This window comes from Acytostelium subglobosum (assembly GCF_000787575.1).
Source record: "Acytostelium subglobosum LB1 DNA, scaffold: scaffold9, whole genome shotgun sequence".
Taxonomy (NCBI): Eukaryota; Evosea; class Eumycetozoa; order Acytosteliales; family Acytosteliaceae; genus Acytostelium; species Acytostelium subglobosum.
The window spans coordinates 583,979-607,152 of record NW_012236524.1 but is presented as its reverse complement, the minus strand read 5'-3'; the positions used below and the strand labels follow the sequence as shown (position 1 = coordinate 607,152).

Genomic DNA, 23,174 nt, shown 5'->3' with positions numbered 1-23,174 from the left:
TTCACATGAGAATAGCCTAATAGAACGAAGTTGGCATGATCTAAAGATTATAATAGAGGAGGGACGAGTACATGAACTAGGCAGAAAGGATCAACATCAACAAAGGATGCGCGAACATTCACTTTGGGTCAAAGACAACTATTTCACTCTCAGAGATTACATACTCTCTGTATTCTTTGATTTCCCAGTTTTGGACATTGACGCAGACAATCTGGAAGCTTCCAACAACATCAACAGCAAGAAGAAGAAGAGAGTAATCGTACCGGATAACGTAGAACAGAGGATTGTGTTTAGACCGAATGACTTCCCATACAACTGCCAAGATGACATCACTCATTATGTACTATGGTGTCTACTACCTTTGTCAATGGATGAGGTCAGACAGTACTTGCAACATCATCATTCACTGGGCGAATACAGTGAGCGATATGTATGTTTCCAGAACCCTGTCTACCTCCAAAGTATCAAGGATGTGTTCCACTATCATGTATTTGTAAGAGCTTAGGACATCTCTACCCTGTCCTCCTGCCCTGGACCGCCAGGGCATACACACGCGCACAAACTCTGGCTTTGGAAGTCATTGGACACTGTTGCGCATATATTATTATTACCTTCTAGCCAATGATTGATTGATTGATTGATTGATTGATTGATCGGATCGAATAAATTAAGGTTATTTATTACAAGGTTTGGATTTGGATTGGATTGGATTGGATTGGGGTGGGACTCCTGGATGGATGCCAACGCGCGTCGTGTCCACGCGGGAACACAACGAAGCAAGTATGTGTATATTTACAGGCCACCAAACTTGTGGATAGGTGTGATGAATGATAGATTCCACCTTCGGTAATATATGATTGATTGATTGGTTGATTGACTGATTGGATGAGTACGGTTGGGTGATCACTTGTTCACCATGGAGAAGTGCGAAAAGAGTGGACTGCCATATACCTTGCGGTCCAGCTGACGCGGCAGAATGCGACGTCTGGCGTTGGTGAACCAGTTGTTGATCTGGCTGAAGGATAGGGTGGTGCTGCTGGCCAACACAGCCTTCTCATCTTCAGTTGGATAAGGATGCATGTTGTGCTCAAACAACCACTTCTTCAGGATGGACGTTGCCTCGCATGGGAGCTTGCCTCTCTTCTTCTTGTTCTTGCCAGATGAGCCGCCGGTACCACCGTTGTCATTGGACTTGTCGTCCTCATTGTCACTGGAGCTCTGGAAATCGCTGGCTTGGTACTGGGTGACCATGGCTGAAGCCGCAGCAGCCGCTGATGCGTTTGCGTTGGGGTTGGCATTGGCATTGGCAACTGGGTTCATTCCGGAGAGATCGTGAGGGACAAAGTTGAACTTGGTAGTGGTTGGAGGAAGCTGTGGCTTGGCGGTGGCGGACTGACCATTGGGTGGAGTGGTCTTGCCTTGTTGGTCCTGGAGCTCATGTGGTGGACTGTTGTTGGGAGAGGAGTGATTGCTGTTCTGAAGCAGGCCAGTGATCAGTGCATGTTGTGCCGCATTGGCCGATGTACCATTGGATGATGTGTTGAGATTAAGAAGGACTTCGGTGGCCCATTCCTCCTTTGGTGGCTTCTGAACGGGTGCATTGTTGCCATTGATTGAGTTGATCGAGTTAATGTTTGGTAATGAATGATGACTGATTATACGTGGCTTGTTGGTAAAGTGTTGTTGACTCGTTGATGCTCCATTGTGATCCTTCTTCAACATCTTTCTTGGATGAAGTGATTGCTCACCATCACTATCGTCATCACTGATGTTGAGCTCACCATCATCGTCGTCCAAGAGTGAGAGTGGGGCCTTTGAAGCATTACCAGCATAGTAAGAATTGTTTGGACTCTTGTTTGAGGACACCAAAGAACTGATCTTGAGCTTGTCGTCCTTTGAGAAGTGAATCATACTCCTCAGCTTGGATAACTCACTCATCATGTCCTCAATCTCCATCTCCCTGTCATGGAGTAGTGTCTGGAGATTGATCTGAGTGGAGGCCACCTGGTTCCTCAGGCTGGATATCAAAGTCTTGAATATCTTGTAATCTAAGAAGGTGGATTGATGGATGTTAGTCGCGACCCGGGTGAGGAGGGCAGGATTCACCAAACACATACCTATGATGTTCCTGGATGGTGTCTCCTTGTTCAACTTGGTCTCCATGTCATCGATGACCATGTTGATGGTCTCGAAATACTTTGTAACGTCCCAGGGCCATTGGACAGTGGCCGAGCCCGAGGGTGGTGTGTTGCGCAGGGTTGGCATTGATGTGGGTGATGGTGATGGCGAGGTCATTGGTGAGGAGGAGGTGGAGATTGAGCGGAAGGGTCCGCTCGTGTGAAAGCCATTGACGTGGTTGTTGTTATTGAAGGGTAGTGACACGCCCTCCAGCGAGGAGGACTTCTTTCCCGGTGGATACTTGGAGTTGATGTTATTGTTGGTGTTGTTGTGGGCATTGAGGTTGGGATGTGATTGGGAGTGTGAATGTAGGATGGCTGTTGGCAATGTGTACTTGGAATTCTGCTTGGGTATCTGGAATGGCGCCAGGATGCTGCCGGTGTGGTCCGGTGTTGATGGTGTGTTGGCAAATCGGAGATTGTTGTGATGATTATTGTGATTTTGATTGCGATCGATATTCATTGTTGTGTTGTTCTCCATCTCATCCATTGATGCATGTGCGCCACTATTATTATTATTATTAATGATGTTGTTGTTGTCAGTTGATGCTGTGGTATGGATAGAGGGCAATGGAGCGATGGGCTGTGGCGGGTAGGATGTCCTGATTGAAGCCATATTTTGTTGATTGACTTGGAATAATTAATAATAAATATTTATAGTTATTGGGGATATCTTATAAGTGTAAAGTAGTAATATTAATAATAATAAGTTATAAATAATGGTTAGTGATCTTGGTTGGTTGGACAGAGACTCTGATTGTTGCCAGGTACGATTTATAAAATTGATTGATTGATATGTGTGTGTGTGACGCTGGATTGATTGATTGATCGATTGATAAGATTGGATTTGGTGGATGATGGCCTGGCAATGAATGAACGACAGATGACTGACTGGTCGACCAGAGTGTTGTGGACGTAAGTGGTGGTAGGTGATGATGGATGACAGTCAGTGCCTTTCTTCCTCTTCTTGTTCTTGTTCTTCAAATGTTGTTGATGTGTACGACGAGAGACAGATCATCAAATAAATAAAAAGATAGATAAATAGAGTTGATAGTTGTAATAAGGTCAAATGGTGATTGATGTAGATGATATCAGTCCAAATATAGAGAGAGAGTGATAGGATAGAGTAGTGAGTGATTGATGGATGTATAATTGCTATGGGGGCTGGCAAGCAAGCAAGCAATCAGGCAGGCATATAGATGTGATCGATGGATGGATGGGCTTGGAATGGAAGGAAGGATGATGGATGGATGGATTGGTGTGTCTACCTGTGGACAACAATGAAAGGTAACAACTAAATGGTGAGTGCCCCCTGAGTGGAAGGCATGCCACCTGCTATAACATGCCAAAAAGGTGGATACTGATCATCAGAGTGTATGTTATGATATGTATAAATGTGATACATGTGATGTAATGTGATGTGATGTGTGGAACAAGTTGACAGAGTGAGTGATTGAGTGATTGAGTGAGTGGGCGAGCAAGAGGCTGGGCTGGACTGGCCGCGAGTAGATTGAATGAACAATGCCTTAATAATACAAATGGTAAGTATGATTTGTAGTGTATGGATTGGCAAGGACATCACTTTGTTGATGTTGGTGTGTGTGATTGTGTGATTGAATGAAGCGGAGCTGGGGAACATGTGACGCCACTCCAAGGGATGTTATTTGATATCGATGGTATGGATGATATGGGAGTCAGTTCAAGCTGACTAACGGAGTTGTTGCTTTATGCCACTGCCACATCTACTGCCACTGCCACTACAACAATCAATGGCACAAGGTACATTGATGATGTGTGGATGATGGGAGTTGATAGGTTGCGTGGCATGCCCTTGCCCGCACACGCACTATGGAGATAGATGTATGTATACCAAGGACCACAAGTGGGTGATCGATTTCCATACATCAACTCTCTCACCCAGCGCAGAGAGTGTGTGTGAAGTGTGTGATTGATTGATTTAGTGTGTGGGTGTGGCGAGTGTAGGAGGAAGGAGGGCTAGGCCCACGGGGTGAAGGTGGAAATGGATAGATTGAGTTGCCAGTGTGAAAGCTTGATGATGTTGGTGACATGATGGCAATATGAATTTGATGTGTCAATCATTATGTATAAATATATATAAACATCTGCTGTTAGATATAATATATTTGTATCACCACAATCACAATAATAATCATAATCTGTATATTCCATATGCCAGACTGGCAACAGGTCCTTTGAGACCCGATACCAAAATGGTGGTCGCCTTTAACAACAATCCAATCCAGTCCAATCCAATGCAACATTGATTGCACGAGTCGACCTTAACGTTCATCATCAATGAGACTAGTGTCTACCACACCAATGTTTGTTGTTGTTGTGTGGAATGCCAGGCAGACTCCTTTAAAGCCAGATGACAGAAGTGAGAGTGGTTGTGGAGATGATGGCTACCAACCTACCTACCTCGATGTTGAGATTGAAGGACTTGGATGATGATTATGAGGGCAGTGTATGTTGATGGATGGATGTTGCTGCAAGATATCGTTGTTGGCAGTATGTTGATGTGTGAATGTGACTGTCGATGTTGATATTGATATGTATGTATGAGTATGACTGTCTGTATGTCTGTGTACCTGTTATGTAGTATGTATTAATTAAGATCTTGTTATTGCCATGCTATCTAACTATGAATGAGCTTCGACTGCCTGTTATTGTTGTTGTCTGTAAGTATGAATGAGTGAATGAGTGTCTGAGTGTCTAATCTAGGAGAACAACATTATTGGTGTCAGTCAACAACGAAGGAGTGCGTGATGGTCCGTCTTTAGAGGCCTGGACCACGACCCTTCTGCGGTTCCATTCATTCAGCCAGCAGAAGAGAGAGAGGTCTTGAAACGTTCATTTATTAGTAGTGTCAAGTTGTTGATATTTAGACACACTCACCAAAGTCATCCAGTCATTCATTCAGGCAGTTTGGTCTTGTCGACATAAGTTTGAGAGATCATGATGCGCCGCGATGGTAGCACGTGTCAACGACATGATGAAGACCTTGACTTTAGTGGGTGATTGCTTGCAAGAGTGTCACAATGTCTGAGAGACTGAAGTCTCAAAGTCTGAATTGATTGACACTTGTCACCCAAGTTTGACATTCTTCGTGCCTTATCTCGGGGTCGAATCAAACATTGTTGTTGTTGACAGCGGGGGTGAGAAAAGGCCAAGGCCCTCAAAAAAGACCTCCAAAGGTCCTTTCAACCAATTTTTATCAAACATCGGACACCAATGATCTCTGAAATAATGTAAAGTAAAGATAATATATTGGTATTTACATGAATAGGATAGTGTCGATACTTCGGTCAAGTTGTTGTCCACAAAGGATAACAACTTCCTATCTATCAGATTGACAACCATTCACTACTCAGCAATATTGTTGGATCTTCAACAATATACTTTATTCTTATTCTTTGATACATCATTCAACTCAATGAAGGAATGTAGTTATGATAAGTAATAAATGTTGTTTTTACCAAAGGTTCTGCTCCTTGTTACCTCCTCTTAGGGTATCTCCATTCTTCTTGAACTTGTAGACGCTGTCTGGTGGAATTATGAACTGGTCGGTATCAATCTCTGGATGATGGAATCTTCTATGTGGAGTAGCATGGCTGTCAGCACCTATAAATATATTTAGTTAAGGATTAGTAATCTATTCATTCATTAAAGTTTGAATTGACCAAACATATAACATAACTTACCAATCTTCTTGGCCTTTCCTTTGTATCCAGTCAGGTTCTGTGTCCTAGTGTACATTTTGTATATTTAAAGAGTTGGGGTATAAGATATTATTATATGAAATTATCTCTATTAATTTAGATTGAGTAAATAATGAATGATTATTCTTTATCTCTATTATGAATATATTTATGTTATTGAATAAGAGTGTGATTAAATATGTTCCTCCAGGATTGAGGACATTCCCCATTGCCTCCATTTACAATTGTATTGTATTGTTTGTGGAATATGTGGGTTAGATGAAAGAGGTTGGAGGAGTATGCATTGCCATCGCATCGCAATTCAGAATCCGTTCATTCATACATCCTTTGAGATTGATAGTGAGTGTGAGAATAATGAATGTGTGAATGTAAATATGAATGTGAATGTGGGTGGTGATACCTTTTGAATGAATCTAACTTGGATATAAATGGCAATTTGCAATAAGGTGGAACCCCTTAAATATCAATCTAGGTTGGGTCTTACCAAAGTTACTTCTTTTGGAAATTGGAACTCATCCCAGAGGCATCTCGGCACGCTCATTCATTCAACGATTCACAAAGATAGGAGTGAGGCGAGGCCTAAGTAGGTCGCTTCAAAGTCATGAGAAGAGGTCCTCTATTCGGTCGACCTACCCATACCTACACACATTACAAGGCACGGAGTTAGGGATGACAACAGTCATCAATTTATGCATAGTTTATTTAAATGGCGTTTGATCGCAAGGACATAAACAATTGTTGTTGGTTGCCGGTTATCTGGATGGAGGTGTAGTCGTCTACCTCATTTGATTGATATGATGCTGTTGTTGTAGTTGAGTAGTGTTGGTGCTTACCTAAACCAGGTTGTGGGAAGAAAGTGAGAGAAAGAGAAAGGGAGAGAAAGTTGATTGTTTGATTGATTGACATGTTGTTGTTGTTGTTGATTGATTGAATGATTGATTGATTGAGCAAGAGTACCAATGAACTGTTCTTGTGGACCATGTAGTAATGGACCAGAAAGAGATAACTATCCACGAATGAGATTGATTGTCTTCTTTGATGATGGACGTGAGTCTGAGGCGGACGATGAGATAAAGTCCAACTCGGTGACATCAATGTTGGCGTTGATGCTGACTGACTTTTCTTGAATCTCTGTTGCTGTAGTAGTAGTAGTGGTTGTTGTTGTTGTTGTTGTGGTAGTAGTTGGATTCTCTTCACTGCTCGATGTCAATGATGATGATGTGGCCGCTGCCAGAGTCGTAGTAGTAGTAGAGTTGACATCCGTTGTTGGTGTACTATTTACAGGTTGATTGCCAGTGGTCGTCGCGTTGGTGTTGTTAGCATCACTTGTGATGTTGACAATCGGTTGCTTGGGAGAGCCAGGTGAATTGGAAGATGGATCACTAGACTTTGGTTGTTGTGTTGGAGAAGTGCCAGTTGATGAGGTCGAGGTAGAGGTTGTTGAGGTGGTTGATGCGCTTGGTTTAGCAGCAGTGGGACCTGTTGTCGCAGCATTCTTTGCAGTGGAGGTGCCGGGTGAGTCAGTACGAGCCTTCTTGGTTCTGGAGTTGTCACCTGTGATGCTTCGCTTCTTCTGCTTGACGGGCTCCTCGGGGCCCTCGTCCTTGACAAAGATGGGCAGCTGCTTCTTCTTGATGTAGTGCACCGACATGTCCATGTTGGGGGTCTTGCCAGCCCACTCCTTGATGAGTGCTGTGAAGTCAGTGACGGCTCGCGTCAAATCAACGCTCTTGTCAGCGTTTGGCGCCGTCGAGAAATTGAACGTCAAACCCATAAAAAAGCTTGTGCATACGCTTCCGCCCCCTGTCGCCGTCGCTCCGTCGCCTGTCGCTGCTGTCGCTCCTCCACCTCCAATGCCGCCACCAGCCGGTGCAGTCGGCTGGCTAGCAGCAGCGGCTTTATTCTCGAAATTCTTTGGATAGGGTATCGCAAACTTCATGTTGGGCGTTTGTTCCAGGTTCGATACCAGCAATCTAAGCTTCGACTCAATCCATCCCTCCCTGTTGTATATGTTGTTGAATGAGTGATAGATTGATTGTGTCAGTATTGGCGGGCTCCATCCATCCATCTCATTCTCGTGAGTCGCAAACAACAAACCATTTCCTGTGCTCCTCTGCGTTGTGAGCTGAACAATCAATCTGAATGTAGTATCTGTATCGTGTGAAGAAGTCGGCCTTCTGCAACAACTCGTTCCAGGTGGCCTCGTGTAGCTCCAGTCGCTTGGTCACCTCTGCGCCTCTGACAAACTCGCTTTTTAACAAGCTAAGTGTTGACCTTGACACATTGTACGTTGAGTTCATCGAAGGATATGCCGGTGTCAAGATGGGCATCAAGTGACTCTTGTCTCTCTACATGTATGTTTGGTTGGATGGATCATTGTTAGTGATTGATCAATCAATGGATCATCATCATCATAATCGTTACCTTTTGGTTCCAAACCTTGGAGGCAAACAGACCACCATCCTGGATTGGACACAACAATACAGCGGTTGGCCACTTCCAGTTCTCATAGATCTTGAAGAATCTGTGAATGATGGTACTTGGCGCAGCGTTTGGATACAGTTGACATATCCTCGCGGTCAACAAAGCCCATGATACACCACCGAGGAATCCAAACACATTGCCATAGATGCCTCTCCCTGATTGATTGATTGATTGGTTGGTTGTGGAGTTAGATATAGATGTCTGAATGATTGGTTGAATGATATTGAAGTACTCACTGATTGCCCATAACTTCATAAACCTGAGAGCCATGCGGAAGTTGGGGATGTTTGGCACCAGTGTCAAGATCTTGTCGGTGACACGACAACCGTTTAGACTGACAATACTCTTGTCGTCTACATTCTTCAAGTAGTTCTCATCGATAAGATCATTCAACTCCTCAGGGATGGCAGACAGTGAGAGTCGAGCAAAGATGAAATCGATAGGTATGCCTGAGAATATCATCTTGATAACTGGTACGAATGCGTCTGGTACGGACTAGACATCATCAATGAGTTAGTATGTTTGATTGATTGATTGATTGATCGCGAGAGATTGAGTGATAGGGACATACAGTGAGCTCAGTGATCTCTGGATGAACTTTGAGCGCCTCACCAAGTATCTCAAAGAAGTCTGATCGCATAATGTGCTTTGGAGCGATGCAGAGCGTATCGATATCACTGCCTGGATTGTGGACACCAAGTCTATATGATCCAAACGTGAATATCTTTGCAACTACCTCTGATGCCATCTGTTCAGTGAATCCCTATTGATTGATTGATAGATGTGATTAGGTGTGTGAGTAGACCATGCCTTGCCAACTAACAAAGTACAAACATACTCTCTTCAAGCTGACTTCGATGACCCATTTCTTGACTATCTGGTCCAGCTTGCCTAGGATCTCCTCTCGCTTGCGGCTCTCTTCTGGTGACTCAAACAACTTATAGCTGCGCAGAGTGGCCTCCAACTCCTCAGACAGCTTCACGTCCAATGACGATGGGAGTGCAAGGCTTATTGGTTCAGTGACTCCATAGTTCTACATGTTATATGTTAACATCATTTAAAGATTGAGTAAGTGTTGGTGAGTAAGTTATCCTCCCAAACAATCAACTAACTAACAAGATTCAAGAGATGACCCTTGCTTCCTCATCATCATCACGTCATCATCATCTTCATCACCTCTATATTCTTGTTTATTACAGCAAACACATACAATCGGTTGTGCGGGAGTAGCCATCATGTCGTATATATGATCAACCTTATGTATGTATATATGATTGGTTGATTGATTGATTGTTTGTTTGATCGTTTGGTATGGGTCGGGCCTTTAGTTCGTTCGTTCGTTAGTTCGTTCTTTTGTTCGTGAGGATTTATTGATTGATCAACAAGTCAAGTAGTATAGTATCGTAGTAAGTCAGCAATACTGTTGGTTGTAAGCTAGTTATCTCTATCGCACTACCAATCCAATCACTTTTAAATATCTATCTCTGTACTGTTTATAAATAATAATAATACTGAATACTAATACTGAACTGAATACTAATAATAATAATGATAATAATAATAATAATAATAATACTATAATGAAGACTATAATATATGTGTAAAGAGATAACAATGTTTGATTGGTGAATGCTAAACAGTTGAGCGAGTGATGTGTTAATGAATGAAATGACTTTGGGATTGTTATTGTGTTTATTCACCTTTCACACAGAAGTTCGATGTTACACCCACTCCCACCCATTTTGACCACTTTTTCAGCAATATCCACCTTTCATCTTCACAAGTTAAGGCAATCAATCACTTACTTACTTTCTTACATATACATACATACTTTATAAAGATATTAACAAAATATGAGCGCTGGAAAGACCGCACAGGCAGAGGAGTTCGATTGGGCTGTTAAGAATGGAGACTTGGCAAATGTCAAGGCAAGCATTGACGCCAACCCACAGATCGTTAAGAAGTTAGATGGAAACCAGAGAAACCCATGTCACTGGGCCGCTGACTTTGTATGTCATTCATTCATTGATTGATTGGTTTGGCATGATGATGATGAAGATGGTAATACTAACATCTGATCAATCAAACAAACAAACAAACATAACAACAGGGCCAGACTGCAGTGTTGGAGTTGTTGATTACAAAGAAGGCAGACTTTGATGGTAAGGACAAGTATGGTATCACACCATTGTTGGCTGCTATCTATGAGAACCATGCTGGTGCTGTCGCCTTGCTCTTGAAGCATGGCGCCAACAAGAATGTCACTGGTCCAGATGGAAGCACTGCTTTGGAGGCTGCCACATCCGAGGAGGTCAAGGCTCTTTTGAAGTAAGGTGTCAAGACAGATTGGAGCGCAGACAACAACAACAACAACAAAGAAGAAACACTCCTTCTGTGTAATAGTATATATATACATCATAAGTATGCTGCGAATAGAGTAGGCTACTTCATTCAATCATTTAGACGCACATACACAATACATTCATTCATTCATTCATTCATTCTTATAAGTATACACGTTTATTATGTTGCTCTTGTTGTTGTTACTGCTTGCATAGATCACTGCAACGAATGAATGTAACATTGTTCTCTTTAAGCTTGTTGAACTGAGATGCTGTGGTGTCTGGTGCCACACCTCGACATGCATCCTCTAATAGGTAGGTCTTGTAGCCTGCGGCAACAGCATCCAAACATGTGAATGCAACACAGTAATCACTGGCAATGCCACAGACGTATACGGTGTGGATGTTGGCGGCCTTCAATACCTGATCCATCTCTGTCTTTCTCTTGTGATCATTGTCCATGAATGCAGAGTAGCTGTCCACCAACCTGTCCATGCCCTTGCGCACCACAACATCCTCGGGCTCTCGATACAGTCCACTGTGGAAGTCTGATCCGTGTGAGCCCTGCACACAGTGATTAGGCCAGAGCACCTGCACGCCACCATGATAGGGCATCGTGTCAAACGGCTTCTTTCCAGGGTTGTTTGAGGCGAATGATACATGATCTTGTGGATGCCAGTCCTGTGACAGCACGACCAAATCAAACTTCATCTTCTTTCTCAACTCATTGATTGGGTCCAATATCGCTGAAGCATCATTCACCTCCAGTGATCCTCCCTCCATAAAGTCATATTGTACATCAATAATCAATAATGCTGACATTGTTGTTGTTCTTGTATCTCTATCTTGTGTATCTGTATATGTTGTTCAAGTTGAAGTTATTTGAGTTGCGTGGATGTTCAAGTTGTGTGAACTTGGAGAAGTCAGTGGCGAGGGGTCAATGAAAGTTGCCTTTTATGGACCTTGGCCTTTCTAGGAGAAGGCCTCCAATCAGATTGATTGTTATACACATGGCTAAACAGTTGTTATTATTAATAATGGCAACATTGTTGTTGTTGTTATTGTATCATGGCATCTGATGTAATATTGTCTTGTTGTTGCTTCTTCTCTAACTCTTCTTTCAACTTGTAGTACTCTCTTGAGGCTTCATAGAATTGATTTGGATGTATAATGTTTGGAAGGTTCACTCTACTGTCCTTGTGTAGATGTGCAAAGTGCTTGCCACAAGACAACTGGATATGTGTTCATTTGATTGGAAAGAATGAGTGAGTGAATGATTGAGTGAGTGGAATAATTCCATGTACTTACATTTGGAGATACTTCGGCTGATTTAACAATGTCCAGGATTGTTATCTCGTCAACATCCATCTCTCGAAGCTTTTGTTCTAGTTTGTCAGCCTTCCAGAGGTATGGACATCCATGTACTTCGTCGCTGGCCTTTGGAACTTTATCAATAATCTTGGCACAGCTGTATGGTGAGTAGGATATACCCTTGCCCTCAAGTCCGTAGGTGTGGCGCAGTGTGTAGCTGTACTCCTTGTCAAAGTCTGCTGCCTTGGTGCCCCTGAATGCGCTCCTCCAGTACTTGTCGGCGTGCTCATACGACAGGCCAATGCCCTTGAGGAAGGTGCTGAACTCCAGACGGCCCTCGTGCTTGAGCTTGCCATGTCGATGCAGGCTGTCGTACATGACACGCATGCACATGGGGAACGACTGTCTGGACAGTGGCTGGATGTCCTCGATGTTGATCTTGCCCTTGGTCGTCGAGATGACCGTCGTGCTCTGAGGTGGCAGCGAGTGGAAGAACTCTGACACCTGGGGATACTGCTCGGTCAGACGGTTTCCGTCCTCCCTAATCTTGCTCATTGCAAACTTGAGGTACTCTCCATAAATATCATTGATCACTTCGTTCATGTCGCTCCAATGCAAGTAAGCGATGCCCCTCTTCAATATCACTCTCTTTGTCGAGATCAATCTTGGCACCTCTTGCATGGGCATCTTTAAAAAGTCCTGTCTTGATCCAGACACATTGTCGCTCTTTATGGCACCTTTCTTTGATTCCTAAGTATGTTCCATGTGCGCGTTAGTCAGGGGGATGTTCACTCCACTCCACTCCAATCAATCTCACTCCAATCAATCAATCAAACATACGGATAACTTGACGAGGTATTTAAATTCGTCAGAGTATAAGAGGTATTCCTCTTCGGTGATGGTTCGCCAGCCAAAGTTGGAGTACTTTTCCATGAACTGTTGTAGTTGGACGGGTTCGGCATGTTCAAGACGATAGCGAAGTAGGTTGGACTCTTGTTGTATGAACCAGTCGTGATCCACTGACTCTGCCATTGCCATCCTAAGCAAAAAGTGTGATGCCTCATCCTTATACTGATAAAGTTCCTCATCCCTATCAATGAATGATCTCAATATCAATCCAACATTCTGATTATATGTCTCCTTCTGATGTTTAAATGTTGCAATAGCCTTGAGCACTGTCATGTTCATTCATATGATTGATTGATTGATTGATTGATTGAGTGAGTGTTAGTGTACCTTGTATTGCGTAGACTCATCCAACAACATTGTCTTGTGTCTTGTGTTCAACATACATGAGAGACGGGATAGACACATTGACTCGATCTGAGCCACGTTTACAATGTCAAGGTTTGGGAATGAGCAGTAAAGGTTTGGTTGTGCATGTTTCCTAATATCAACATCTGTTGTCTTTGGTTGTAATATACTTGTTGCCATCCTATAATGTATATGTAGAGATATAGAGATAGAGATAACTTGGTTTGATTTGAAATGAGATTGAAAGTTGGGAGAAGTGTCTTTCAAAAAAAGGCGCGAATTTTGAAACAAAGCCACATTGCACCCTTTACTTCAAGTTTGTTGGAATGTTCACACTTTCATTCAATTAACACAAATACAGATACAGATAAAGAGATACATATACACATACAGATATGCCTCGCGAGATTATAACATTACAAGCTGGTCAATGTGGCAATCAAAGTATGTGTCAGAACTACACATACATGCAAGTCAACCATGATGGTGATGGCCTAACACTGACCAATCAATCAATCAATCATATAGTTGGAGCAGAGTTTTGGAAACAACTATGTAGAGAGCATGGTATTAGTCCACAGGGATACTTGGAGGATTATGCATTACCAGGTATTGATAGAAAGGATGTGTTCTTTTATCAATCGGACGATGATCATTATGTACCTCGTGCATTATTGTTGGATCTAGAACCGGGTGTAATCAACACGATCAAGACATCAGAGTATGCCAACTTGTATAACAATGAGAATATATATATCTCACCGCATGGTAGTGGCGCTGGCAACAACTGGGCCAGTGGATATAGTCAGGCCGATCAGGTGCACGAGACCATCCTGGACATGATCGACCGAGAGGCCGACGGCAGCGAGTCGCTCGAGGGCTTCTTGCTGTGTCACTCGATATCGGGAGGCACGGGCAGTGGCATGGGCTCGCTCATACTCGAGAAGCTTGCCGACCACTATCCAAAGAAGATCGTACAGACCTACTCGGTGTTCCCCGACCCCGAGGGCATCGTCGTGCAGTCGTACAACTCGCTACTCACATTGGCGCGTCTGGCCAACTACGTCGACAGCACGGTCGTGCTGGACAACACGGCGCTCAACAGAATCGCCTCGGAACACCTGCACATCCAATCGCCCACCTTCACCCAGACCAACTCGTTCGTCAGCACAGTGATGGCGGCGTCAACCACCACGCTGCGCTACCCCGGCTACATGAACAACGACCTGGTCGGCATGCTGGCGTCGCTCATCCCCACACCACGCTGCCACTTCCTCATCACAGGCTACACGCCACTCACTGTCGATCGTCTGGCCGAGTCGGTGCGCAAGACGTCCGTGCTCGACGTCATGCGCCGTCTGCTGCAGCAACAGAACATCATGGTGTCCTCGCCGTACAAGAGTGGCAAGTACATGTCGGTGCTGAACATTATACAGGGCGAGGTGGATCCCACTCAAGTACACAACAGTCTACAGCGAATCAGAGAGAGGAAGCTGGTCAACTTTATCAACTGGGGTCCAGCCTCCATCCAAGTGGCCCTTTCCAAAAAGTCACCATACATTCAAACATCGCACAAGGTCAGCGGACTAATGTTGGCCAATCACACAAGTGTTCATCATGTATGTTTGTTATCCAATCAATTACTGATCATGGCAATCACTAACATCGAATTTCCAATGTAGTTATTCTCTGGCGTCATTGATGAGTATGAGAAGCTGAGGGCCAAGAAGGCCTTTATCCAGAATTATTCAAAAGAGTGCAACTTTGGTGATATACTTGAGGAGTTTGATCGTGCTAAGTATGTCCTCAATCAATCAATCAATCAATCATGTCGACACTTTAATTAACCAATCAATCAATCATGTCGACACTTTAATTAACCAATCTAATAGGGAGGCAGTTGGAGGTCTGGTAGAGGAGTACAAAGCAGCCGAGCATTCATCATATGTAAACTATTCGATGGAGAGAGAGTTATTGAGACAAAATGTAATCTAAACATTCATTTAATAATAATATTAATAATAATAATAAACGACAATGGAGAGATACTTTTGTATATATATATCATCCAGACTGGATGTATTCCAGTTGACACAATCAATCAAATATTTGATCGATCAAACAAACAAATAAAATGGTCGATGGATGGTGAAGTGCACTCATTCATTCATTCACACCAACTTCAACTTTGATCATCTGTTCAAAGACATAATCATTATTAATAATAACTTGTTAAAGTAGACGACAAGAGGAAGAAGAATGAATAGAGTATCGATTGAATACCCATTTGAAGAGGATGGTCAGCTGATAAAATGTACAGTGTCAAAGGGTTCGCGAGTCGATGGTGGCGATACTCTTGCAGTGTTTCAACTCGCAGGTCAATTGAAAGAGAAGCGTCTCCATTCAATCTATGATGGTACCATCGCAAATGTACTAGCTGTAACATCAAAGATGTATCACAAAGGGTATGAATGACGTACATCACATCACTCAATCAATCAATCACATACTTACTCACTCTTACTCAATCAAAGTGATGCATTGTTTCAAGTTGATCATTGTACACATGATATTCAGTTCAATCGATTGTGTACAGTATGTGGACGAGACCTTGATCGTGGCAAGACATCAAATACAATGGCTATATTGCATGGACAGTCTAATCTGACGGTCAGTCGACATGTGGCACAGAAGCTAGAGAATGAGAATGCAAAGCGTTTGATAGCCAATCGCAAGTTGTCATTGGTTCTCGACATTGATCATACAATCATACATGCAATAATGGAGCAGCACTTCCTTGAAGTACCATTCTGGCGCAATATCGACAAGGAGAAGGAGGACATCCACACCATCACATTGGGCAACATGAGATACTACATTAAGATAAGGTGAGCGAGCAGCACTGCTGTATAATGGTTGAGGCCACCTCTACACCTTGCTAACCAACTGTATACACAGGCCACACTTGTATCACTTCCTCAAGCGAGTCAACGAACTGTTTGAATTGCATATTTATACAATGGGAACAAAGAACTATGCACATGAGATTGCTCAATTGATTGATCCAAAGCAGCAACTGTTCAAAGAGAGGATCTTGTCTAGAGATGATACCAGCGAGTTAAGCTTCAAGTCACTCAGTCGTCTATTTCCTTGCGATGACTCAATGGTCCTGATCGTGGACGACCGCTCAGACGTGTGGAAGAGGTCGAGAAACCTCGTCCAGATATCTCCATGTAAGGACAGGACATCATACTTCGCCGGCGAACCAATATATACTGACTCCAACCTGTTAGACCTATACTTTGTAGGATGCAAGGACATGGTAAACCTGTTGCCAGCAGAGACACAGTCACCTCATCAGACGGCCACAACACAACCTCCTCCTGCCAGTGATGGTGCTAGCACTGTTGCCACTACATCATCATCAGGGACTGAGGCAGAGAGTAATAATACCAAGACAGATACGTCAATGACCACTAATGACACAGCAACAACAACAATAGCGACACCAACGATCACAACTGAGACTACCACAACGACGACAACAACGACTACATCACTGGCAACCACTGACACTACAACGGACAAACCAATTGATCAAACAAACCCTTCGAATGGACAAGTAATCAATGATACAAACAACAATAACAACAACAACAACAACAATAACAATGGAGGCGATATAAAGTATGATGTGAAGAAGGATAATCACTTGAAGACTGTATTGGAGAAACTGGAAGAAGTTCACAAGTTATACTTTGAAAGTCTTGACAATGGAAACAAGCAACATGTCGCAGTATGTATACATACTTTGGATACCAAGGCCGCACCATGGATGCTAACCACCATCATTAATAGGACATACTTGCAAGTGTAAGAAAGAAGATATTCAAAGGAGTGTATATAGTATTCAGTGGAGTGTATCCCCAGAAGTGTCCACTTCACAAGTATGTATGATGGTGATGAAGTCGAAGACTTTGATCTAACATCGATCCCTTCCACCACCCACCAACCCAACATAACAGACAACCATTGAGGCACATGGCAGAGGAGCTTGGAGCGGTAGTTGAGGAGGATATCACACGATCAACAACACATGTTATTGCAGCGAGAGTATGTTACTGCAACGACCATGGATCAGCCGGCCAGCGATTGACTGACACGAACGTTCTTCCAAAAATCAAACAGAAAGGTACAACCAAGGTTAATATCGCCTTGTCAAAGGGACTGAGAGTGGTCTCGCAGGAATGGTTGGAACAATCAAACTTGCACTGGATGAAGATGAAGGAAAGGGACTTTCCAGTTGTCGATCAACCACTCCCAAACCAACAATCGCCCGTCCAGCCAACAATACTGGACACAATTATAACGACAACTAATCTGGAGACATTGCAAAAGACACTGGAGGATGCAGACAAGGAGCTGGAGGACTTTCTAGATGGGGACGTGGACTCCCTGTCGTCAGGTTCCGACAGCAGTAAGAGTAGTCAAAGCGATAATGAAGAGGAGAATGGTGATGGTGATGGTGACGATGAAGAGAATGGTGGAGAGAACAACAACGGAAATGATGATGATCTTCATAACCCAGACGAAGAGGGTTTGGATCAAACGACTGGATCGAAACGAAAGAGAACAACAGAACAAGACGAACATTTATCCTTGTCAGACAATGGCAAGAAGCCACTGGAAGTCAAGCATGTCAAACTTGGCAATCAAGAAGAAGAGGATGAGGAACATTTAGACGATGATCTGTTAGAGTTTGTAAGTAGTCACTCACCCATAGTCCTGCTGAGTTCGTGTGTTCCAACGATGGTCTCATCTACTAATACTATCCACAACAATCCAAACAGTCGAACCTCTTGGAGAACTCATTCGAAGACGAAATACAATAAACTCTCTTATTACGTTATCATCTGATCAAACATCACCAGGGGCCAATCCAATCAAGGTCATTGCCAGGGTCAATCAATCAATCGGGATTGGGGCCTGGGTTGAGGAAGTGGGGCCTGGGAAAATCCTCCGATACGCAAAAGTAGTGAAGCCATCATTTTCATTGGTTGAGCCAACCAATGCATTGGAGGGATTCGCCCCTAACATTTCCGATGAAACCTCATCAGGTTAAATCTAGAATTGTTATTATCAGGCGAAGCATGCTCAGGTCATTCATTCTTGATGATCAACTACGACAACATATAATAATATAATGTATCAACAACAAAATCAATATTTACTTCTACTGCTAATACTCCAACTGTTTGTATTTCTCATCATCTCGGTCAATAGCCAAGTTGTGATCATTACCACGACAATCTACGTCGATCAAACATCCACCAACTCATCAACAATTTGTGGACTTGATTACCAAGACCCAAACATGGCCTGCCCCAACATAACATCGGCAATCAACAGCTTCCAATAACTACACAAACATCAACCTATCCACAACACGGCATTGAACATTGCGATGGCAGGAGGTATATATCCTGCCCTCAAGGGCAATTCCAACCTTGATACTATCTACCTTAACATCACGATTGGACCCAACTCATACTCCCAAAAGGATGTCATCATCGACCTTGTTCCATCCCAACCAAACCACTCCTACGAGAACTACTTCATAATTCTCGACTCGGAATCAGCTCCTCAAACCAACATCACATTTAATAGTCTTACTTTCACCAATGGCTCACAGGTCATCTTGTCTATGCAGAACAACATTAACATTGTGCTGAACAACATAACTTTTTCTGGAATTGTGGTCGTTGCCGACAGTTTGATAACTGTCTTTCCTGGCTTTAGCCCATGCTCGGACCCCGGTAGTCTTGGACCATCACTGACAATCAATGGTGGAGGGATGATCAACTGTAGTTCTGAGTATGGAACAGATATGATCAGCACTCAAGGCAAAGTATCGTTAAACCAAACCGAGTTTATTGGTAATGAAGTCAACAACCTCTGGTCCCATATCAATTGGCCCGTCTCCATCTTTGGCTCTACTTTCCGTGACAACAAAATCTAAGGCAGTATCATCGAAACCTACCAGTATCCAACCATACCATTCTCAATTGTCAACATCTCGTTCATTGGCAACACTTGCCCGGGTCAGGCCGAAGAGCCCATGATATTTCTTTATGGGGGTTTGTTTAGCATTGATCAAACTCTGTTTGATGCCAATGACAAATTTACAATGTTGCTCTCTATCTCTGGTGGCTATAATAGTAGCATCAATGTGTCCATCACCGACACCACCTTCTCCAACTCCATCTTCCCAGAATATTCGTCAAGCGATGGTGACATGGTGTGGATTGCCTGCAGCAACTTGACAATGGAAGGCTGCAAATTCATCAACAATACAGTTGCTACTACTGAGCTGTACCTGGACCAGTCCATCACCCTCCCTCTCCAATATCGAGTTTGGAAGTGTGAATGGTGGACGAGCCATTCAGTGTCAATCCGGACATCTGACATTGATCAACATCATCAACCATATTGGCAGACGTCTGTTTGATTGCCATATATCCCAAAGATGTTCGTTACATGGCAATCATCGATAATGCTTCTTTAGTGCAGGAGTGATCGCTGGCATTGTCATTGGAGGAGTAGCTGGTGTAATCATTATTATAATCATCACATATTTTGTCATCAAGAAGATCAAGAAGAGGAACCAATACAACACAATACAATGAATAATTATTATTGACTGAACGGAGCGAGTTATTGTTTTCCAGATGATGTTTGCTGCGATTCCATTAATGGCTGAAAGTTGGTAGTTTGTTGTTTCTTTTGGAGTGAAATCTTAATCGTTCCATATCCCATGAATGACTTGGCCTTTGGAAATTGATAGAATCTGGGTTCCAATGTACCCATACACTCCACTCTCTCGCCATTATACTTGATTTTGAGTGGCAATGGTTTCTGGCACCAAACACCTATCTCCACAGTACCATTACCCTTGACCTTGTCCTTGGACAGTTCTGAAGTAGTGGTGGATGTTGTTGTAGTCGTAGTTGTGTGGGATGTAGTCAAAGGATGGCTCATATGTCCAGTTGGGGCTGGCATTGCATCTTTGATGTATACAGTGATGAGTGCTCGTTTGAAGAGATATGTCTTGGAAGAGGGTACCTTGTTTACACTAAAGTTACAGCTGTTGTAATTGATGTAGCATACCATCTCTTTACAGTGTTTGAAAGTCTGTCGAGACGATTCGGTAATGGCATTCAACTGGAATCGTAGCAACTGTGTCTCTCTGGTCTGGGCTTCCAGGCTCAGTTTTAGATCGGCGACAGTCCTTGCAAGTTGCTCTATTGTGATCATTTGTGGTGGTGCCTGACTTGGCACTGGTGGTATCATTCCATCATCAATTGGTATACCACCAGCCTCATCACAATTGTTATTGTTGTTGTTGTTGTCGTCGTTTGAGTATGTCATTTATCTGTTGTATAAATGTATAAATAAGTATGTTTTATAACATAGGCTCCTTATGGTAAGCCGGTGTCACATTAGATGAGTTCAGTTCTTGGGAATCCAAGATCAGATGATTGATCACCCCCAGGGAACAAAATAAGTTGACCAGATATGGACAAAATTGGCATGCCCCCAAACAATCACACTTTGTCACAAAGTGTCATCAATAAGATGTCTTTCTTTTAATTGTTCTTTGATACTCATTTCACATTTACATCTCCATACTCTCCTCATCTACATCTGACTTCTCCTTCTGGGATGGCTTGTAAGGTGTACTCGACTCCTTGTCATAGGCAGTGATTGGTACTTGTGATCTTCTGCGCGCAGAGATGGTTGACGTAGAGTCCATATGCAGCATCTCATACCTCCTTCCGTCCTCTTCATCCGAGTCTGACAACTCTGCCTGATGTTGGATACGTCTGTCTCTGTCTGCCTCTGATATCCTCACGTCTGGATCCTCATCATCCTCATCATCCGAGAAGCTGTAAGCATCTGGTGGAATCTCTGTATGTTGAATGCTTGGTGCAGGATTGAGATGTCTAAGGTTCTCCAAAAGTTGAATCCTGGAAGTAGTATCATGATGGTGTCAATATGATGTTGATCATCGCCAGGCTCAACAGTGTGATCACTTACTTTAACTTCTCCAAGTACTCTTTAGAGTTGAGGTTCTCCATGTTGTTGGGCGTGATGTGCAGTCTGTAGTCAGGTCCAAAGTATTCCAAATAGTCATTGTACGGCAGCTCATCAGTGATCTCAGAGTCAACGAGGATCGATGTCTCATAGGTCCAGCATCTTGCAACGTTCTTGATAGTGTATCCTCCACCACCAAGCACAAGCAGTGGCAGCTTAAACGACTTCATAAACTCGACGCACTGTGCATGTCCCTTCAACGACAAGTTGAAACATCCAAGTCTGTCACCAGTGAGTGAGTCTGCGCCACATTGCAACACAACTGCCTCTGGTCTGTATGAGTCCATAACACCTTGGATGATCTAGATATATGAATGAATGAATGAGTGAGTTAGTGAGTGACTGTGGACATGATGGCAACAGGGTAGTAGTACATACTGGCTTGAATATGCTCTGATAGCTCTGATCATCAATACCATCCTTGAGTGGGAAGTTAAGGGCATGGTACTTGCCCTTGCCAGCACCGACATCCTTCACATCACCAGTGCCAGGGAAGTAGTCACCATACTTGTGGAACGATACAGTCATCACTCTGTCTGTTGTGTAGAATGCTTCCTCCACACCATCACCATGATGGATATCAATATCAATGTATAACACTCTCTTGTGATGTCTGATGGTGATGGTGAATATTAGTATGATCATCAAGTGGGAGGGGAAGAGGGCATGATCTTGATCTTGATCTTGACTTACTTCAACAACTCGAGGATTGACAGAACAATGTCATTGGTATAGCAGAAACCTGATGCTTCTGACTTCTTGGCGTGATGGAGACCACCTGCCCAGTTGATTGCAATATCAGAGTCCTTCCTGTTAAGCTTGATGGCCGATCCAATTGATCCACCAGATGAAATCTGACAAAAGTTGTACAGTCCATCAAACACTGGGCAATCATATCTAACATTATCTGTGTTCGTGTTTTCGAAGATGATCAAAAGTTAGTCAATGATCATGGTCATAAATGTGTGTGTGTTTGGTGGGGAAATGAATGAACTCCGATCATATGATACATACACTTGACTAACTGATTGGAATAGTCGTGCATGTTGTCTGGTGTGATCAATCTAAGGAAGTTGATATAGTCATCTGAGTGAAAGTTGGTAAGCTCTGTATCTGTTGCCTTCTTTGGTCTCTGTTTGTTGCAATTGTTGAGTGTTGATGTGAGTGTTATGATCTCAATCATTGCTCCCTTCTATTCATTCACTTACAAAGATCTGCATCTTCTTGTAGAGACCATAGTTCAACACGAGATTATGTGTCATTCTCATACGATGTGGCTTCATTGGATGATTCTGTCCATAGAAGTGATTGCCCACCTCAGCTAATTATAATGTAATTGAATAGAATTGATATAGAACTGTGTTAGTAATGAACATTATCATCATTCAAATATGAATGAGAGACAGTCAACTGTCTGAATATGTTGTGTAGTTGACAACACATACAATCATAGAAGTAGCAAACTTTAGTACGACTCATTTCTTTCTCTCTTGTCTTATGTTGTTGCTAACAAGTGTGTATATATATATGTATTATCTGTATCTGTATTATATCTTTTAACTTTGAATTTGAAATGAATGATCGATGTTCAACAAAATGAACAATGTTATGTGTTTTTGCAAAAGTGTTCTTTTTGAGCTTGTTCTCCAAAAGTTGCACAAAGGAGGGGGTTGAATGGAAATGAATGAATGAATGAAATGTGAGTGGAATGG

At 42.9% G+C, this 23,174-nt stretch overlaps 11 protein-coding genes across 11 annotated transcripts; 5 read left to right on the top strand and 6 right to left on the bottom strand.

The window, feature by feature from the left end:
- Positions 1-22: 22 nt before the first annotated feature.
- SAMD00019534_051630 (hypothetical protein) lies at positions 23-505 on the top strand (the record flags this gene model as incomplete). The annotated part of the gene is made up of 1 exon (XM_012899634.1): positions 23-505. A coding segment is annotated over one exon (483 nt), but the record flags the coding sequence as incomplete, so codon positions are not given.
- Positions 506-903: 398 nt separating this feature from the next.
- Positions 904-2,667, bottom strand: SAMD00019534_051620 (hypothetical protein; the record flags this gene model as incomplete). The annotated part of the gene is made up of 2 exons (XM_012899633.1): positions 904-2,048; positions 2,118-2,667. 2 exons carry the CDS (start codon positions 2,665-2,667, stop codon positions 904-906), a joined length of 1,695 nt encoding a protein of 564 aa, XP_012755087.1.
- A 3,003-nt stretch (positions 2,668-5,670) lies between these two features.
- Positions 5,671-5,954, bottom strand: SAMD00019534_051610 (hypothetical protein; the record flags this gene model as incomplete). Its single annotated transcript, XM_012899632.1, has 2 exons — positions 5,671-5,819; positions 5,900-5,954. 2 exons carry the CDS (start codon positions 5,952-5,954, stop codon positions 5,671-5,673), a joined length of 204 nt encoding a protein of 67 aa, XP_012755086.1.
- Positions 5,955-6,923: 969 nt separating this feature from the next.
- On the bottom strand, positions 6,924-9,638 carry SAMD00019534_051600 (hypothetical protein; the record flags this gene model as incomplete). Its single annotated transcript, XM_012899631.1, has 7 exons — positions 6,924-7,917; positions 8,015-8,265; positions 8,342-8,556; positions 8,638-8,896; positions 8,973-9,164; positions 9,240-9,434; positions 9,612-9,638. 7 exons carry the CDS (start codon positions 9,636-9,638, stop codon positions 6,924-6,926), a joined length of 2,133 nt encoding a protein of 710 aa, XP_012755085.1.
- A 616-nt stretch (positions 9,639-10,254) lies between these two features.
- Positions 10,255-10,733, top strand: SAMD00019534_051590 (hypothetical protein; the record flags this gene model as incomplete). Its single annotated transcript, XM_012899630.1, has 2 exons — positions 10,255-10,410; positions 10,512-10,733. The coding sequence occupies 2 exons, from the start codon at positions 10,255-10,257 to the stop codon at positions 10,731-10,733; spliced, it is 378 nt and encodes a 125-aa protein (XP_012755084.1).
- Positions 10,734-10,944: 211 nt separating this feature from the next.
- SAMD00019534_051580 (hypothetical protein) lies at positions 10,945-11,565 on the bottom strand (the record flags this gene model as incomplete). Its single annotated transcript, XM_012899629.1, has 1 exon — positions 10,945-11,565. One exon carries the CDS (start codon positions 11,563-11,565, stop codon positions 10,945-10,947), a length of 621 nt encoding a protein of 206 aa, XP_012755083.1.
- A 236-nt stretch (positions 11,566-11,801) lies between these two features.
- Positions 11,802-13,488, bottom strand: SAMD00019534_051570 (hypothetical protein; the record flags this gene model as incomplete). Its single annotated transcript, XM_012899628.1, has 4 exons — positions 11,802-11,975; positions 12,052-12,804; positions 12,895-13,229; positions 13,347-13,488. The coding sequence occupies 4 exons, from the start codon at positions 13,486-13,488 to the stop codon at positions 11,802-11,804; spliced, it is 1,404 nt and encodes a 467-aa protein (XP_012755082.1).
- Positions 13,489-13,703: 215 nt separating this feature from the next.
- On the top strand, positions 13,704-15,303 carry SAMD00019534_051560 (hypothetical protein; the record flags this gene model as incomplete). The annotated part of the gene is made up of 4 exons (XM_012899627.1): positions 13,704-13,752; positions 13,837-14,927; positions 14,991-15,106; positions 15,201-15,303. 4 exons carry the CDS (start codon positions 13,704-13,706, stop codon positions 15,301-15,303), a joined length of 1,359 nt encoding a protein of 452 aa, XP_012755081.1.
- A 264-nt stretch (positions 15,304-15,567) lies between these two features.
- On the top strand, positions 15,568-18,200 carry SAMD00019534_051550 (hypothetical protein; the record flags this gene model as incomplete). The annotated part of the gene is made up of 7 exons (XM_012899626.1): positions 15,568-15,773; positions 15,843-16,196; positions 16,267-17,104; positions 17,167-17,255; positions 17,334-17,421; positions 17,497-18,069; positions 18,159-18,200. The coding sequence occupies 7 exons, from the start codon at positions 15,568-15,570 to the stop codon at positions 18,198-18,200; spliced, it is 2,190 nt and encodes a 729-aa protein (XP_012755080.1).
- A 572-nt stretch (positions 18,201-18,772) lies between these two features.
- Positions 18,773-19,813, top strand: SAMD00019534_051540 (hypothetical protein; the record flags this gene model as incomplete). The annotated part of the gene is made up of 2 exons (XM_012899625.1): positions 18,773-19,309; positions 19,427-19,813. Coding segments are annotated over 2 exons (924 nt in total), but the record flags the coding sequence as incomplete, so codon positions are not given.
- Positions 19,814-20,983: 1,170 nt separating this feature from the next.
- Positions 20,984-22,941, bottom strand: SAMD00019534_051530 (hypothetical protein; the record flags this gene model as incomplete). Its single annotated transcript, XM_012899624.1, has 7 exons — positions 20,984-21,335; positions 21,406-21,764; positions 21,841-22,075; positions 22,156-22,369; positions 22,477-22,594; positions 22,671-22,783; positions 22,908-22,941. The coding sequence occupies 7 exons, from the start codon at positions 22,939-22,941 to the stop codon at positions 20,984-20,986; spliced, it is 1,425 nt and encodes a 474-aa protein (XP_012755078.1).
- Between the last annotated feature and the right edge of the window lie 233 nt (positions 22,942-23,174).